We start from the raw sequence: 20,221 nt of genomic DNA on the forward strand, positions 1-20,221 counted from the left end.
ACTTTGTATACTTATAAAAAAACAATAAATTTAAATTAAACATATTTAATGAAGGAAATAAACATTTTTAAAACATAAAATAAAAACATTTTTAAATGAGGAGGAGCTATTAATAATAAGGAAGCCCGTTTTTTAACAAAATTTATTTATCATCAAAAGCATAAATTGTTAAAAAAGAACAGTCTTTCTTTTAAACAAATTTTTTTTTAAATTAACAAAATTCAAATTGTTAACGAAATAGGATCAGAGTATATATCTTTTCAACAAAATTTACTTAAAAAGCAACAGTATCTAAATATTTAATAAAGTATATATCTTTTCAATAAAATTTACTTATAATTATAAATATTTAAAAAATTATAGATATTAAAAAACTAAATATCTTTTAACGTTTCTTTTTAACACATTCTTTCATCAATATATTTTCAACACATTTTATGATTACACTAACTACAAACAGATTTTAGTTTATGTATTTAATGTATTTATGCAAAGACAACATTCTTGCTCTCAACAAAGCCAAATCACATTAAAGCAAAGTACACCACTTAGCTAGCAAGGTCAACAATCTTACTGTAAACTAAGCGAAGTCACAACAATTTGAAACTATGCAAACAACATAATAACCACTTACAAACTATAAACACAAACATAGAAACACTTTATATATAAAAGATTTACACACTTGCAAAATATAAACCCATTTAACCTTAACACATATAAACACATAATAAATAACACATAAATATAACTAAATATATAAATTATAAAAAATATATAAATTAGAAGCATTTATAAAATACAACCTTATTTGTTTAATGACATACCTCGTAATAAATGTTTAACAACTTTAAAAATACTAACGATCAAACAACCTAATTTTTTATAGTATAAATGCAAACAGATTTTTTTTAATTTTTTTAAAATTAGGTATTAAACGATCTTGTTCTTTAACGTACAGCATAGAGTTGATCATGTGAGATGCAAGGGTTTTGGAAATAAACACTAAATTTATCAAGAGTTTGACCTCTTGAAAAGAGCATCTTTTCTAGGGTCATCATTGTCTTCTAATTTATAAAAATAAAAAATTACATGTTAATATACTTTAAATACAATTGACAAAGGACTTGAATTTTGTTAGTAGTAAAATGTATGAACTAAATAAATTACCTGACTTTATAAGATACTACATCTTTTACTACAGAAGTCATCAAATTAATAAGTTTTTGATCTTATTACTAATTAAGCTGATATTAACAGATTACAAAGATTTAAGAATACGTGTGGTCGAAAATATAAAGAGAAATATTAAAAGGCCAAGTATGGTAAAAACTCTGTGTCAAAGGCGCATAAATCAGTAGCAGCAACGATAAATTAAGTATTAATTATAAGCGATTTGAAAGATGGTTGTTGCATTTTTAAATTATGTAAATAAAAATATAGCTTAACTTTTTTAAATCATATAAATATATAACTTTCCTCAATTGCTCCAAGAATATTAAAAAAAAAAAAAATGGTAATGTTTTAAAAATGTAAGATACAGAAGTATTTTATCATGTTAAAAAAACTCTATTCTGTTATTTTGACAAAAAAGGGCTGTATGGGCATTAGCATCATACTCATACAATTGACACCGTTGAGTTTGAAACAGTTAAGCTATTGTTTGTTATTTTTCTTCTTTGGTCACTTGGTCACAAGCATTAAAGCCCTTTAAACAAGACAGTATTAGTTTATTTATTAGTTAATTGATGTTCTCTGGTCTATCATGGTTGCATAAATCGTTTTGAAGAATGCAATAGAATTTCATGCAAGATGCAAAAACAAAAAAAAATAAAAAATCTTTTTTTTAAATATAAACGTTTTCAAAGTTTTTAATTTTCTCAACCTTGAACTCTACTAACACACTAATACAACAACAAGGAGATTTTAATTTTTTTTTAACAAATAAAATGAAATATATAATTTCATTTATTTATATAAGCTGTATTAAATATAGTTTATTGTTCTATATTAGTTTCTTTGTTCATGACTTTTAACTTCTGTCAGAATAATCTTTACTTTTATTTTTTTTACTTTTTTCGATATATATATATATATATATATATATATATATATATATATATATATATATATATATATATATATATATTGTTGCTAAAAAGATCTCCTAAATGATTAAAAACAGTGTTAAGAAAAGATGGAAAATAGCAGCATTTCAAGCCTAATTTTCAAAACTTTGATATCAAATTACAATTTTTCATAATTTTCATAATTATGTTTTATTTGGTTTAATTCTGAATAAGCAGAATATCATAAAATTAAGCAGGGGGGGAAGGGACGTAGGGAGCCGTAGTAGCTTTATTGCTTTAGATAAAAAGTATAAAGTTATATTCAAAATCTGAAGGTAAAAATTTCATTACAAAATGTGTTGCTGCAAAATCACCACTCTATTATTGGTGCTATTGGGGATGTTCTTGCTTGTGAGACACTTAGTGTACTTAAAAAGCTTGTTGTGAGACACTTAATGTACTTAAAGAGCCTGGAGATGTTGTGATTTTTTGTTAGATAATATGGTATCAAATGTTATTGGCTCGATAGTCTAGAAGTTAGTCTAGTTCGATAGTAGTCTAGAAAAGATGGAAAAAAGAATTCCATCTCTACACACAATTGTAGTTGCCCTCATCAAAATGAGCTAAAAGCCCTATTAAAAACATTAGATAGAAAATCAGCTGTTCTACAACAATTAATAAAGATTTTAATTCAGATTAAATTAATTTAATTCAGATTAATTTTAATTCAGATAAAACTCAATTTTTTTCAGCCAATCGTTATCGCAATAATTTACATCTTCCTATATTTATGAACGGTGATGTACTCGATGAGTCACCTACTCTTCATCTTCTAGGATTAACTCTTACTTCCAATCTTTCTTGGAAACCATATATCAAATCGGTTGCAAAATTAGCATCTGCTAAGGTTGCATCTCTTTATCGAGCTCGCCACTTTCTTACTCTGGATTCTATTCTCTATCTCTATAAATCTCAAATCCGGCCTTGTATGGAATACTGTTGCCATATCTAGGGCGGATCTTCTAATGATGCCCTTTCTCTTTTAGACAAGGTGCAAAAACGCATTGTAAACATAGTTGGACCTGCTCTTGCAGCCAACCTTCAACCATTATCACATCGTCGTAATGTTGCTTCTCTTTCTCTTTTCTACAAATACTATAATGGACACTGCTCTAAAGAGCTAGCGTCTCTTGTGCCATCTACTAAAATTCATTCTCGTGTTACTCGTCATTCAATTAAGTGTCATCCTTTTTCTGTGACTGTTCCTAAGTGCTCCAAAAACACTTATTCGTCTAGTTTTTTTCCTCGAACATCAGCTCTTTGGAATTCGCTTCCTTCATCTTGCTTTCCTGATTCGTATAATTTGCAATCTTTTAAATCGTCCGTCAATCGTTATCTTGCTCTACAATCTTCATCTTTTCTCTTACAGTAACTTCCAACTTTAATTAGTGGCTGCTTGCAGCCTTGTTGGAAGTGAAGATGTTTAAAAAAAAAAAAAAAAAAAAAAAAATTATGCAAACCTATAATTTTAATTATGCAAATTTTTATTATTTAAGCTGTTTCTCCAAAATTTGTTAGCAAAACAAAAAACAAAACACAAAATAAAACAAAAGATAAAAACACATAAAACTTAAAATACCTACCGTATTCAGAAAAACATGAAGATATGGGAAAGTTCCAAAGCATTGTTGTGAGAGGGAAAAGGTTATTTTTAGGAAAGTGATTTGGATATCTAACAAGGGGTTCAACCTGTTCAACTGGAATAAAAGGAAGAGAATGGTCACTGTATTCAAAAGTCAAATTAGGGGAAAAGTTCTTTGCAAATATTTCTGTCTTACCCATGGGTAAGGTAATAAGATCAGATCCATTGTTAATGACAATGTTAATAATTTTCCAGAAGTCTCTAGGTCCAAACTTCTTATATAAGATATCTGATTTAGTAAGCTGAGAATAATGGAGTTTGGCATCAGACATCATCATTTTACAATGGTTTCTTGCAATAATAAAAAGAGTTGTTCTTGTCAGTGGCAAGTTGAACCCAGAGGCTATATAGGAATCCCACATGGTACTAAAGCCATTTATCTTAGATGAATCTTTTAGGAAAAAAAGTTATTTTACTATATTTTGAAACTGATTAACAAATAAATTTTAATTCATTTTATTTTTAGGCTCTGCAAATTAAATTCTTTAAATGTCTGTTAAAGTGTTAAAATTTAAACCCAAGTGTATTAGTATTTTGCATAAATCATTTCAATAATTATCTAACATTGACATCAAAACAAAATATTTGCAAAAAATATTATTTATAACATGAATTGCTTTTAACGATCTTAATAAATTAAAGATTTGTTGAATTAAACAATCTTGAATTGCAATGGCCAGAAGATTATTTGCATTCTTGAAATTTTTTAATTAAATGAAATCCATGTATTAATAAATATTGCACATAAAATCAAATTTTTTTGAAAACTTTTTTCAGTTGAAAGATTCTGTTTTTAATACTATATCATTTTAATTTAATTATTCTTTGTGTCACTAACTGCAGGGATATTTAGTTGCTATGGTAACCATGGGATTAAAACAAACCTTAAAGTTGTATTCTGGTGTCAAAATTTTTTATGTGGTCAAGTAATTTGCAAATTGATGTTAATAAAAAACATTAGTTTTCAAATTTCGAGTTACTATGTTGTAAAAATAAAATTTATTAAAAAAAATCTTTTTCAAAAATTGTTTTCAAAGCAGAAAAATTATTTAAAACAACCAAAGTAAAAAAAAATTTTATAAATGTTTACTATGAATGTTTACTATGAATGTTTACTATGAATGTGCTTTAAATGTTTTGTATGAAAGTTAATACCCTTTAATATTTTAAGAATAATTTTTGTTGTTTGATTTTAAGAAATTTTCATTAGTCTTAAATCTATATCAGGCAAGTTTTTATTTCATAAAAAACTTGGTTTTAACTATTATTAAATAAAACTTGGTTTTAATTATAATTAAAATAAAGTGTTTGTAATCTCTAGATGACCTCCTCAGTTACTTAACATTGGTTTTTAAAATGCTGTTTTAACCGTAATAACTGTTTTAAAGTATTTTTAACCGATGATAAAAATTGATTTTTTTACATACTCAAAAATTATCCATTGATTTTCATGTTTTATAAAATATTTGACCCTTATTTGAATTTTATTATTATTTTTTACATTTTTAATGAAAATCAATAACTGCTCTACAAATTCTTTCTTTTGTTCTTTTATAATGCTAATTAGTTTAGGGATGTAACTAAGTCACATGCCCTTATAATACGTAGCCTTTATATACATATGAACCTTCAAATCAAGTATATATGTTAAAATCACACATAAATGGGACTTTTTTAGAAAAATCCTGCATGGCTTTAAGTAAGTGATAACCACGGAGAAGAATGAGAAAAAAGCAAAATTATAAGCGGAGAGATGAAAGACATTAGCATAAAGTTTGTCACACAGAAAATCATGAAATCCAAAGAAAGTCAAGATAAAAAGATCAGTGGGTTCACTCACCTGGTTCAAATAGATTAATTGATGTATAAGTATACATCTACCCAAACTGAGTATTTTTATTGAGAAATCTCTTCACTCAACCAAGAGTTCTCAAAACTAAAGAGTTTTAAGGTATTTTAGCTCAGAGTTTTTTTTTCTTCTAGCTCTTGCCTAGAATAACTAATTCTTCAAGGGAGTTAGACATGAAGCAGATTGCACTAGATTACATTCTACCAGTAGCAGGGCCTTAGTGATAATCCTGAACCTGACTTAACCTGGATTAGTGTAAAGTAGTTATTTCCGTAAGCAATACTCTAAAAGATTGAAAGGGAAATCGTAAATATACAAAAGAAAAAATCTAAAATCTACAAAAATATTCGATAATAATATTGCTATAGTTGATAAGAAATATTGTTATATAGTTGTAGTCACTAGTTGGTAACTAAGGTAACACTACACAAAAGGTTGTCAATAATATATACTTAGTAAATATATACTTATACAACCCTCTGTATTAGGTTCGGTATTCAGCAATGCCGATCTAACTGCTGACCTAGAAGTGTTTGAAGTTGGCAAAAAATTGCCAACTTTATTTTAATGTTTTATGGTCAAACCTTTGTTTTATACTTTTTCTGCTGACCTGATTTTGTAAATCATGAAGAATAATTAAAAGTATATTGGAAAGATTTAAAACACAATTTCTTTCAGATATATTAAATTATAGACACCATATTAAGTTATTAAAGTATAGACACCATATTAAGAGGTCAACTGCATCCAAGAATATGTCCATAAAGATGTCCATAAGACATATTTATGGACATATTCTTGGATTGAAAGTTATTTTACATCAAAAGATGTTGTAAATATGGTTTGCCTTAATCTTTAGTCAGTGTATTAAAAATTTTCTATAGTGATTTCAGTTAGACAACATCACAACATTCACAACATGTTTATGACATCATCATTCAGTTAGACAACATTAGTAATGACATCATCATAAACATGTTATTAGTAGCATGGAGATAAAGATTAGCATTCAATAATTTAAAGTAAATATTGATGTGCATCAGGGTTTATGTTGATCTGCATCAGGGTTCAGGTTGATGTGCATCAGGGTTCAGGATGATGTGCATCAGGGTTCAGGATGATGTGCATCAGCGTTCAGGGAATTGAAATCAATTTCCATTGAATAAAATTGAATGTAAAAAGAGTAAAAAAATTTTTTTTTTTCAAATCAAGATCAAAATATTTTTATTTTATTTTGATTAAATTTAAATAATAAGCTGAATAACGTTTTTAAAAAAAAAACATTTAAAGGTAAATAATTTCTGGGTTTTTTCTTGGAAACTTTTTTGTTGTTATTTTTTGTTGTATCTGCTAACTTAATCTACTCGGTGGCTAAAAGCCATGGTGAGCAGAATTTCAAACAATTTTATGCTCAGATAAACAAGCAAATTCCATACAAAGCTCTCCTTCAGAAAAAAGCAATATACACTCTCAAACAGAAAAAAACATTTTAAAAATGTCAGGTTTTCAAACTAAAATCACTCTCCGACAGAAAAAAACTTTTATAAATTTTCTTGTTCTTATATTATCTATCATACAGCAAAATAGAAAGTTTAAAAAAAAAATAATGTATGCTATGCTATTAATATAGGTTGTACTATAAATTTTGTAAGTATTTTGTTAGTAACAATATTTTTTTTCCTTAAAAAAAAACCAGTTATAAAATAGAAATAAGGATCGCTCATATGCTTTTTATCTTTTATTGACAGATCTTTTTTAGAGCGAAATCAATCAACTACAAAGTTGTTAACTCGTTGCTTTGTTTTGACAAGATTTTAACTGATTTTTTTGATATTAGGAGAATAACAAATCTTTTTTTAATGTCTGAATAAAAATATTTATATACTTATTTACTTATGTATTTTTATATATAAATTAAAAAAAGAAAAGATAAACAAATAAAAATAACAAATAATACATATAAATAACTTTAATTAAACATTAAAAAAAAGTTAAAAGATTTTTTTCTAAATTCTTCTAATATAAAAAATTTCAGTTAAAACTTTGTCAAAATAATGCGATGAACTGTTAATAAAATGCAATTATATTATTGTTATTTATAAATGTTATTATATTATATGAAACCTTTACTTAAGTTGGTCAAGTAACCACTAGAAAGATCATTATTCTAGATTTGCACAGTTCCTTATCTTTTACCCCTCTGACCTGCAATTAGTTTTAGCATTTTATATGAGAGTTTTCCTAGCTTCCGGTTTTTTTTACTACAGTTTTTTTTTTTAATTTATTTACAAGTTTTTTCTATACAGCTTTATCATTTATTTGTTTACAAGTTGTTTTTACAGCTTTTCCTTCCTTAATACAGCTTTTCCTTCCTTAATATAGGATCAGTGTAACATCTTGATTGGAACAAAACAAATTTACTAAGCAAATAAAATTAACCTCTGGCTGAGTCAAGCAAATGCCATGTTAACTAAAATTACTTTGTTAACTATAAAACTCCGATATTTGTCATACAATTCTTAATTTTCACCAAAGTTATGTTTGCTAAATTTAAGACTTAAGTTCATTAATTTGCAAAAAACCGAGTAATTGCTTAAAGACATTTTGAGTGATTACTGGTTACATAAAATAAAGGAGATCAATGATTACTTGGTTGCATAAAATAAAGGAGATCAATGATTACTTAGTTATATAAAATAAAGGAGATCAATGATTACTTGGTTACATAAAATAAAGGAGATCAAAGATTACTTGGTTACATAAAATAAGGAAGATCAATGATTACTTGGTTACTTTTTTAATCATTGCAATCATTTTTGAAAATCATTCAGTGGCATCTTCAATATTTAGTTAGTGACCTAAATATTGAAGTGTTTTTGACAAATATTAATAGAGGTCTTACTATAAAGTTATTTTTAATTAAAATTAATTATTAATACATTTCCAATACATTAATTTATTAATAACATTTTTAATAATAGTTATTAATATATTTCTAAATTTATTTTAGGATCATTTAATGTTCCGGCCTGATGTAACAATTTTGTTCAAGGGTTGGAAATCTAAAAACTCCAGTGGTAAGTTTTATTAGATTCCAACTAGATTTTTATTCCATTCTGAACTATTAAATTTTCCAATTCAAAATGTTTTAATATTTATTTTATATATATATATATATATATATATATATATATATATATATATATATATATATATATATATATATATATATATATATATATATATTTATATATATATATATATATATATATATATATATATATTTATATATATATATATATATTTATATTAGGGCCCTGCGAATCACCCTTTTTTAGTTTCAAAAAAAAAAAAAGGGTCTTGATTTGATATCCTCAAAGTGCTGATTTGATTCAATTTGCAAATCAATACCTGCTTTGATTTGTTATTCGATTTGATACCTTGAAAGGTGATTCGCAGGGCCCCTAGTTTTTATTATATAATTATATAAAAAGTTATCTTTAAAAGAAATGGCTGCAAGTTGTTTTGGACTAATGGTACTTGCTATTATGCATGAGGCTGTAAAGTGTTTAAGGGAAACTCTAAAATGTAATGAAAAGCCTGAAATGTATGAAGTTTTACAAAAAGAGCAAATGTATTTGTTGTGGTCTCCAAATATAATAAGGTACTTTTTATTTTTTATTTTTTTATTGTTTATTTTTAATTTTAAAAATTGATTTTGAGTTGTTTTTGAACAAAATTTTCAACTTTTTTTCAATTTAAACATTGAAGTTACTGTTCTCAATTTATTTTTTTGCTGTTGATTGTGCAACCATACCGTTGCTTCTATTTTTTTCTAAAACGTCATGGTAGTGATTTCTGATTGGTTGATTTTTTTTTTTGGTTTAAAGATTGCCTGATCAAACCAAAACCTTTAATCAATATATGTGCACTAGGGTTATGACTTTTAACCCCATGTTCCTGTACAATAGTTGATGAACTTTTACCTTAAAAGCACGAAATGAACTATTATTTGCATATCTTTTGAAAAAAGTTCACCCCGCCATTGAAAAATTGATTTTGGCATAAGTACTACAATGTATTACATAGTAGTACTTATGTCAAAATCAATTTTTTGTATTACATAGTAGTACATTATATGTATTACATAGTAGTACTTATGTCAAAATTGATCTTTTAATGGCAGGGTGAACTTTTTTCAAAAGATATGCAAATAATAGTTCATTATGTGCTTTTTAGGTAAAAGTTCATCAAACTACAGTACAAGAGCATGGGGTTAAAAAAAGTCTTAACCCTTATGTGCGCTCCACTGCCCCTATCCATACATCAGTTGATGTATGTGCACTCACTGCGCCTATCCCTGTATCAGTCGATGTATGTAAATAATAGATAACAAAGTAACTTTCAATAAATAACAATTCTAGTTGAAAAACATAAAGCTAACTTCAAAACATAAATTTCCAAACAGAGGTGTTGAACTCTATTCACCATGGTCACACACTAGAGTGTTGACGCAAGGCTAATTATTCAATGAAAGTTTTGTAGCATTTTCAAATTTTTTTAAAACTTTTAAAATTAATCAATCATTGTTGCTGCCTTAACTTTAAATGAACCAATCAAACTTAACTAATGTGACTTTAAGATAAAAAATTATAGCAACGATATCTTTGCACTAGTCACAGCATTTTTTTAATAAAAAAAACGTTTTTTACTAACTAAAAATCTTCTCTTTTCAATGCATTTTTATAAGCATTAGTAATAAAACAAAAACTATATTAAGATAAATAAACAAATAAATTTTCTTGTGTTGAACACTTAAATTAAGTATTAAATGGTGCCACTCTTACTTAGTCTTCTCCTTTATGTTCTTATTTTTTACCATTTACCTTTATGGAAACCATAAAATTTAATTAAATGCAAATTAGCATCTGTAAGGTTTTTTTTATTTTTTTATTTATATATTATTATTTTTATTACAAACTTCTTTAATGTTGCTTTTTTTTTTTTAAAACAAGTTATCAGGTTAAATTATATTTACCTATAAAAAATATATATTTAATTACCTATTAAATTATATATAAAGATGAAAATTAACATCTTTCATAAAAAATATTTAACAAAAGTGTTTTAGTGTTGAAGTTGTGTTTTTTAACATGTAATATTGAGATGATTTTTTTGCTTAGAAACTATTTAACAAATTTTATTTAAGGGTCATCCACAATTTACACTGCATAATTTTTCACCATTTTCGACCCTTCCTGCCCCCCTTTCCCCCTCCCCCTCCCCTCCCTTTCCCTGCTCCCCTCTGTGTCACAACATCATAACTCTTTGGTAACAAATCCTGAACAAGTTGTCAAAATATGACTGGCTTTTCCCTTCCCCAACCCCTCCTCTCCTAGAGCGCAACAGTTTATGGAGGACCCCTTAACTTGTTTACTCAGATATCAGAATAAAGAAATTATTCATCCTAATGTAAAATATTTTTATTAAGCTTTATGCTTGCCATTATTTTTCTTCTGATTCTCTCTCTGTATTAATCCTTTATATTTTTTTAAATATATCCCTTATCTTATGTATAAAATAATATTGTCATATTTGGGTTGTTTCTTGTAATAATCTTTTAGACAAGAATTTACATTGTTAAGTTTTCTTTATGGTTTACTTACATTGTAACCTTGGTAAACTAGCATGGTAACTACATGGTAACTAGCCTTTACAGCTGATCTACAGCTGTAACGCTAGTCACCATGTAAGATCTGTTATTAATTGAAATTAGGATTTATTTTAGAACTCACTGGATTATTTGAATTAGTATTAATATACAATAATTTATCATTTGGTTTTTTAAAAAGCTTTTTTGAATTTTCAGAGATATTAATCATCAAGAAAATTAACAGTTTTTAAATTTATGCTTATTTCAATTCAAAAGCCAATATTTAAAAAAAATTTTTTAAATGTTTTCTGATAGTTTTATCGAGCTGTGAAACAGAGTTTTTACTTGTTACTATCATTTTTCTTTTTCATTTTTTTTTTATTGAGACCTAATTCATCAGCATTGATCATTTTACTTAATAAATTTAAAGCATATAGCCCAATAAATTTAAAACATATAGCTCAACAAACTTAAAACATATAGCCCAAACAAATTCACAAATTCAGAGTAAAAATCATTAATGTCAAATTGAATAAATATACAGACTTTTTTATTTATTTTTTATTGTTTTAAATTTTTTAAATTTAAAAATCTTAAAAAAAAAACTTGTTTTCATTAACACTCTTTTTTTTTTTATTTCTGAATTTCAATCAACTTCAAGCCTGCACCTTAGTTGAAAGTAAAAAAAATAATTTAATTAAAATAGTTTTCTAATTTCTGTTCCATTTTATAATAATTATTATTGCTTATTGGTTGTACAATGTTCTGATCAGGGCTGTAGAGCAAAGCCATTTTTTGATACCTTCGCTGGAGCCGTAGCCAAAGATAAAACTGAGATTAGAGTCGCAGCTGTAATATTTTGTTCTTGTTTATATTATATGGTAATATTTTGTATGGTTCTAGAGAAGTTTTATTTATTTATGCAAGATTATTTTAGAGACTGGAGTTACACTCTTGGAGTTGCTTGCTGCATTTTTATCATCTTTTTTTCATTGTACTTACTGTCTCATTAAAGTAAATTCCATATTTTCTAATGTACACATATTAATTAAGCCTAGTTCCAGTCTTTAACTACCAGACCAAAATTACAGTAACCAGAATACTGGAGATTAGTAGAGTTTACTGGAGCTGGATTCAGAATTAGAAGTATGGAATAGCTGGAGCTGGATCAAGAAATATTGGCATTCTGGAGCCGGAACAATTAGTTTTAAGCCGACTACACAGCCCTAGTTCTAGTATGTAGTTAGATTATTATGTGATAAGAAATGAGGCTTGAAAATGAAAAAAACTATTTATCCGAATTTAAAATATTGTTATTAGATGATAAGAAAAAATACTGTAAGCTGATTAAACAGCAATTCCACATGCTTTGATGTTTTGATTTTATCAAGTAAAGGCAATTTTATAATATCTATGTGAGGTATTTCATGAGAAAGTGGGACAAATTTTTAAAAATTTTTTAAAATTTCTCAGATTTTCTTCATAGTTTGTAAAAATGGTCACCTATTTAACATAGACTACGTTTCAAAATTTTAGCACTGATATCAAATGGGTTTTGGAGATATTGTTATTTTAAAATCAGCTGTTTTTAGCATTTTTTTTTGTTCGGTGGCCATTTTGATTTTACTATAGTTTTTTGTTTTACAAGTTACTGTTCAACTAAACATGTGATTATGCTGAAAATTAGCACCAGTATAGTTTTTAAGACGAGGAATCAGAATGTGATATTCGTTTTCAATTAAAACATTTAGAACTATATCAATATGGGACTTTACTTTACCTATAGCTATTTTTGAAATTCTAACAAAGGCAAAACGGAGGCCTGGTCAACCATGGTAGCATTAATTTTTTGCGAATTTTTTTTTTAATTAAAATAGATATTTTATAAAGAGTGTTTTGATGCAAAATTAAGAGGTGGATTTTTTGAGGATTTTTATAAATAATCAAATGAATTATAATGAAAAACAACATTCGGGCGTTAAATATGAAATTACTTATTTTGAAAACTACCACTATATTAAAAAAAAAAACCATTACCAATAGTTAAAATGAAAAAAATATTATAAATGTAATATATTGAGTCTAAAAAATTAAATGAATACAAGTTTTAAATAAGAGACTATTCTATAAAAAACCAAAACTTGCATCTGATTTATTCATAAATTGCTTATAAAAGAAAAATGTTGTAGTATGATTGAGATAATTTGAAGATAGGATTTTGGGCAAATTATGTTTATCTATCTGGTATACCTGTCCTGTTTTTAAATATAATAGGTTTTTTATCATATTTTGAATATGGGGCTTACATAGAGGCTTATTAAAATATGGGGCTTAGGAACCCAACAACAATCATCTCTACTTGGACAGTGTAATGAGGCGTTAGGTAAATGAGGATGCATGAATTTTACAAGGGCATCTTAATTTCTTTTGTCAACTTCAAATGCCAAACCAACCCTGTTAAGCATATCATATTTGCAGATATAATATTTTTCAGATTTCTTGAAGATTTCTTGTAATGAGCTAGTTAGGTTAAATGTTAGATTAATTTCTCAGAATTCACATTGGAATGCTAAAGAAGTTGAACATTTCTTTAGCATTCTGAATTTGCAAGTGAATTGGATGTTGAAAATTAGCACTTGAAACAAGTTTTTTAATTGTTCCATCAATGCCATAAAATGGTGACTTTCCATGCGATGTTGCTAATAAATTCCATTCACATTGCATCCTAAAATCTCTATAATAATAAATAATAAATTTAAAAAATGCAATTTTTGTACTAGCTATTTTTGAAAAGCTCATTATTGCTCATTACTCCTGATTCCATCCTCTACCTTTACAAATCTCTTATTCGTCCCTGTATGGAAGAATGTTGTCATTTGGGATCGTTCTTCTAATAATGCTTTTTTTTTTTTAATTTCCAAAAACTAATTGTAAATTTAGTTGGACCTGGTCTGTTAAATTTAAGCCTCTCTCATATTGTCGTAAAGTTGCATCTCTTTTTTTTTCAACAAACTCTATTGTAATCATTGCTCAAAGGAGCTATCATCACTAGTTCCATCAACCAAAACTCATTCACACTTGACTCGTCATTCAGCGAAGTTTTTTTTTTAACATCTTCACTTCTAAATTCCACTTATATATATCACTTCCAGGTGCACATAAGGGGGAGTCCTAAATTAATGTTTTGTACTGTAATGTAATGTGTATGTACTTAATGTAATGTGTATGTACTTTATGGATGCTCCCCTTATATTTTACAATTGTTCATTGAATTAGTTCTCTGATAGCTTCCACAGAATTTAGGAAATCTTTTTACAGCCTCATAAGGCCGTCTTATTAGATGACAGTAGAATGAGTTGCTCAGTCATAAAATAAAACGTCTATTTTTAGATTATATATATATATATATATATATATATATATATATATATATATATATATATATATATATATATATATATATATATATATATATATATATATATATGTACACACATATATAAATTAATAAAAAACACTTATCTAACTTTTTTCTTTAACTTTAAGTTTCACCATTGCTGGATCATCAGGAAGAGTCTTCCTGAAGTCTTCCAGGAACTCTTCCTGATGATCCAGCAATGGTGAAACTTAAAGTTGAAGAAAAAAGTTAGATAAGTGTTTTTTACTAATTTATTATTGCTCTGTTCTTTAATAACATAGAGCACTCTATGTATATATATACATATATATATATATATATATATATATATATATATATATATATATATATATATATATATATATATATATATATATATATATATATATATAATATAACGCTATATATATATATATATATATATATATATATATATATATATATATATATATATGTATATATACATATATTATATATAATATATATAGCGTTATATTAGCATATAACGAGTATATGATTTTTAGGTAATATTATAAACTTAATTTCAGTAAATTACTTTTAGAAAAAAAATTTTTAATCTTCTTCATCTTACTCAAACATTGCTACACATGGTTCAAATAACTCTTTCATACATGCTTATGCTTGCTGTTATGACTTACAATGCATGGTTATTAATTGCAATACTTATAGGAAGTGCTATTGGCTACTTTGTCTTTGCTCACAAAAAACTTCAGCGACAACTTGTAAAAAGTCCTAGTTTTCCTGATGCTGTTCGGGTTTAAAAGTTGCTAATGTTGGTGTTGACGAAGAAGCTTTAACGTTGACGACGAAGCTTTAACGTTAAAATGTTAAATTGTTGATGTTAACGGAGAAACGTTGAGGTTGAAATGTTGACTTTTAGATAGTTATTAATTACATTTTTTTTAAAGAATTTTTATTTTTAAAGAACTTTTTTAGTGTAATAGTTACTAATGTTATTCTTTTTCACCGCACGATTTGTAAATATTATTATAAAGAAAAAATTTTTAAATATTTTTATAGGCTATAATTTTTAATAAACTAGGTTATAAATTTTAACAAACAATTTTTAATTTATAAAACAGTTTATAATAAATAATTTAATAAAATTAAATATTTAATATTTTAAATTTGAATAGTTTAAATAAAATAATTTGTAACTTGTTAAATAATGATTAATTTAATAAAATCAAATAATTTACATATTTAATTTAATTTGGTTAAGTTTACTTTATGTTTTAGTAGCCATGTTTTAGTAGTCATGTTTAGTAGCCATTTTATTACATAATTTATTAAAGAGATTAAGAGATAAGAAAAGCTTAGAAAGTTACTAAATTTGTTTTTGGGAAAGATTATTTCATTTGAAATACTTAACCTCCCGTTTAACTCAACTTAAATGTAGAAACTTATTACAAGTAAGGTTTTATATGCCAACAAATATAAATTATGTAAATGTTTTTTCTTAAAACAACTTTTTATATCAAAAAAAGCTTTTTAAAAAAAGTTTGAAAAAATATTTTTTTTATATGTTGCCGTTTGATGTTAGGTACTTTGTATTACTACATATTTGAATTGGAATTTTGATACATATATTGGCTATCAATTGGTATTTCTGTTCATTTTCTTGAATGTATTTGACTCATTTTATGATCAATTAAAGATAGTGTGTTTAATGGTTGAAATAATTGCGTTTTTTTTTTCCTAATACTATACTTAAATTTTTTTCGGTCATGTTTGGCCAGGATTTTTATGGCTGATATTGTCAAATTTGGAAAATGTAATGAGTCTAAAAAAGCCAAAGAAGCAAAGAAAAATTGTTAGTGGATACTATATCTCCATCTTATATGTCTACTTATGAAGCTTTGGCACTTTTTTTGGATTGTAATTTGACAAAGGTATCTTATCAAATGATGAAAAACAAAGCTGATGAAACGGAATGCAATCTCTACCCAGCATATAATAATGTTAGAGTGGCAAAAAATTGATGCTATCCTAAAAATATTTGTGTAACTGACTATACTGCTAGTGTTCCACTTCAAGATCTACTGGATCACACTAAAACAAGACTTTTGGAGACACAGACTGGTGTTATAAATGCAAATGAGTATAATAGAGTAACTCTAATATACAATGGCGGCTGCTTTTGATGGCTCAAGTGGGCATAGTATTAATAAACAAACATGTAATGATGACGAGTGTACTAGGAATCTGAAGAGTGAGGAGTCTCTGTTTATTACATGGTTTGTGCTTTTAGAGCTTTCATCTATCGTCAATGACAAAAAGATTATTCTTTGGAGAAATTCTAAACCATCATGTACATAGTACTGTCGGCCTTTGCGATTTGAATTTGTATAGGAAACTGCAGAACTTTTTCGTAAAGAGGAATTGACATTAAAAAAAGTGAGATCAAACAGCTAACTAAAACAAGCTACATCCTACTTAATGCTAAGTCTATTGATGTTGAACATATAATTAAAAATTACTATGATTGATGGCAAAGCCCAGATGTAACTGACTCATCATAGTGCTTCTCTCTATGTGGTGTTAGTCCTAAAGAAATGAATGATATTGACAAAGTGTATAGCAAATATTTTGTACACAAGTAGACGTATGTGTATATATATATACATACATATATATATAATATATATATATATATATATATATATATATATATATATATATATATATATATATATATATTATATTTTTATAAATTAGTAGAAAATTACTTAACAAAAATATTTCATTTAACACTGTGTCTAATCAATAAAGACTCATCAGAAATGATGCATATATATATACATATATATATATATATATATATATATATATATATATATATATATATATATATATATATATATATATATATATATATATATATATATATATATATATATATAAATGATCTATATATATATATATATATATATGATCTATATATATATATGATCTATATATATATATATATATATATATATATATATATATATATATATATATATATATATATATATATATATATATATATATATATATATATATATATACATATATTAGGGTGGCCCTTATTTTTAAACATTCAAATTGTTTAGCTTGCAACCCCATTTCAACTGTAAGTTGACCCTCATCGTCATTGAAGTTTCGAAATTTGAGGTGAAAAGTTTAAAAACTGTTTTCAAAACTGTTTGTTCTGCTCGTGTAAAGTGACTTTTAGATTGTCTTCTTTTTAGACAGTAAAATGGCATCAAGTTTGTCTGGGAGTTCGTCACAAAAGTTAAGAAAAGATTTTCATGTCTGTCTTGTTGACTACATTTCAAATTAAATCGTCGGAGCCAAATTGCCATGGAACCGACAAGTTTTACGCGTTTTCTTCTACAATGTAAGATTTTGAACCCTTCAGTATGGAAGGATGTTCCTTGTTACAAAAGTGGAATTAAAAAACTTAAGAAAATAGTGATTGTAAATGATGTTGCGGAAAGAGGAGTCAAACTCATTCAGGATTGTATTAACATTCCCACCAAAGACGAAACTGAGAAACAATTTGTTTTACAGATCGTTGCCGAAGACCGTAAAAAGTACCCAACTGCTACTAAATCCTGTCTTATGAAACAGTAATGTTCAAGGTTACATTATGTTTTGATTCTATGGACGTTATCGTTGTACATGAAAATGCTTTTGCCTTATAGCTTTTTGGTGTAGTAAATAAGAACATGGTCGATATAGACCAAAGTATGTCGCTTTTGAACAGAATTAATCATTATGTTTATTATATTCCAACTTAAAGGCGTTTGAGGGTCGCCTTGCAGTTGTCCAATTGAGCTGAAATTTTGCACAGTTTCTTATTTGGTTGATTGGAACAGGATCAGGGGTTGGGAGGTGCAACATTTTCATTTTCGAAACTTTCAATACAGCTAAGGGCACCCTTATATATGTATGTACACACCTTTTTATATTTGATTAAAATGTTTAAAATGCAGTTTTTTATTTGTTACAGGTGTTACTTAAGTTGCACACTCACAATGGGTTACAATATGGAATTTCAATTCTTCATGCATGGATACAAACATTCGATTGCTTAATCCACGTTGCTTAAAAATTGCCAGTCAAGAAATGGTCATCAAGATTATAAGCTGACAAGCAACAAATTGAAATACAAAAGAAAAAAATTCAACTTGCTTTTCAAGAGAAGATGGGACTAATTGTTGATAGACCTAAGGCTGGCGGGAACATCAAATGATGGCAACACCTCCGGAAGAGCCTTTCAGAATGAACAATTGTTTTCTGAAATCACAGGATTCAATTTTGAACTTATAAAAATGTTCCATGTTGTTCTGGCTTGTATTTCATGTGGTTTTGAGTTTGATGCGGATTTATTTAGGGATTATGCGGATTTATTACTGTACACATACAGCTAGGTTTTAAGTGGAATGCTTTCCATGGTATTATATGCCGCAGAGCATTCACAAAATGCTAATTTATGTTCCTAATGATGTTGATTACAAGACATTACCAATTGGGCTCTTTAGTGAAAAAGCTATAGAGGCCCGGAACAAAGATTTTAAAAAGTATCATGAGCATTTTGCACGCAAGTGTAACCGTATCAAATGTAATAAAGATTTATTTAAGCGATTATTTTGTTCAAGTGATCCAGTCATTTATTCACTAAGAACGATAGTTAGTACAGTACAATCTCTCTAATTCGAGTCTCCTTAATTTGAAAATCTCCATATTCGATTAAATGCAAAGTCACAGTAAAATGCGCTTAAGAAACTCTTACTTTCTATAATTTGAATCTCTATAATTCGAAAACCTCCACAATTCGATTGGATTTTTTACACCCGTCAGCAAGATTTTCTTTGTTAATCGAACTTTTTTAACTTCTAAAGTGTAAAAAGCTCATTAAACCGTCAAAATCTTTTTTCAAATTTCGAATGTTGTGAGTTTTTGAAAAACGATTAGTGTAAATTATCTTCCACTGTTTAAAAAAAATCATGGCATCTAAGAGACATAAAAAAAAAACAATTTAAAGCGGAAATAAAAAAACTCTAATGAAATTGAAGAAAGAAAAAAAAGAGGTTTCAATAATTTTTGATATTCCACCAAACACTCTTTCAAGCTAGAAAAAAAATAAAGATAAAATCTTTGACGCTTTTTGTCAAGGAAATTTAACTAAACGGGTGAAACTTGATTCGAATTACCTAGTAAACAAAGATGTACTTAAATGGTTCAAATGAATGAGAACTGATAATGTACCAATTAGTGGCTTGCTGGCAAAGTAAAAAACTTAATACTTTGCGATAGAGTTATGTTTCAAAAATTTTCAAGCTTTGAAAGGATGGCAAGACTAATTTAAGAAAAAGCAAACTAATTTGGAGATAATTTGACAATGGCTCTTAAAAATATAAATCGTTTCTTTGACATGAATTTACTAGCTCACAAAAGACAATCTACAACCACTGATTTTTTTTTCAAATTTTAAAGTTTAAAACACATAATATATATTGCT

The 20,221-nt window shown here is 26.6% G+C and overlaps 1 protein-coding gene across 1 annotated transcript in view; it reads left to right on the forward strand.

Moving 5' to 3' along the window:
- The window catches only part of LOC124812018 (high affinity copper uptake protein 1), a 29,981-nt gene extending 14,252 nt beyond the window's left edge, over positions 1-15,729 (forward strand). The window contains exons 2-4 of the mRNA XM_065790152.1: positions 8,631-8,697; positions 9,128-9,284; positions 15,254-15,729. Coding sequence (XP_065646224.1) covers positions 8,631-8,697; positions 9,128-9,284; positions 15,254-15,473 — 444 coding nt within the window. The 3' untranslated portion in view covers positions 15,474-15,729. The remainder of the gene's footprint in view (positions 1-8,630; positions 8,698-9,127; positions 9,285-15,253) is intronic.
- The last annotated feature ends 4,492 nt before the right edge of the window (positions 15,730-20,221 follow it).

Source organism: Hydra vulgaris, chromosome 02 (assembly GCF_038396675.1).
Source record: "Hydra vulgaris chromosome 02, alternate assembly HydraT2T_AEP".
Taxonomy (NCBI): domain Eukaryota; kingdom Metazoa; phylum Cnidaria; class Hydrozoa; order Anthoathecata; family Hydridae; genus Hydra; species Hydra vulgaris.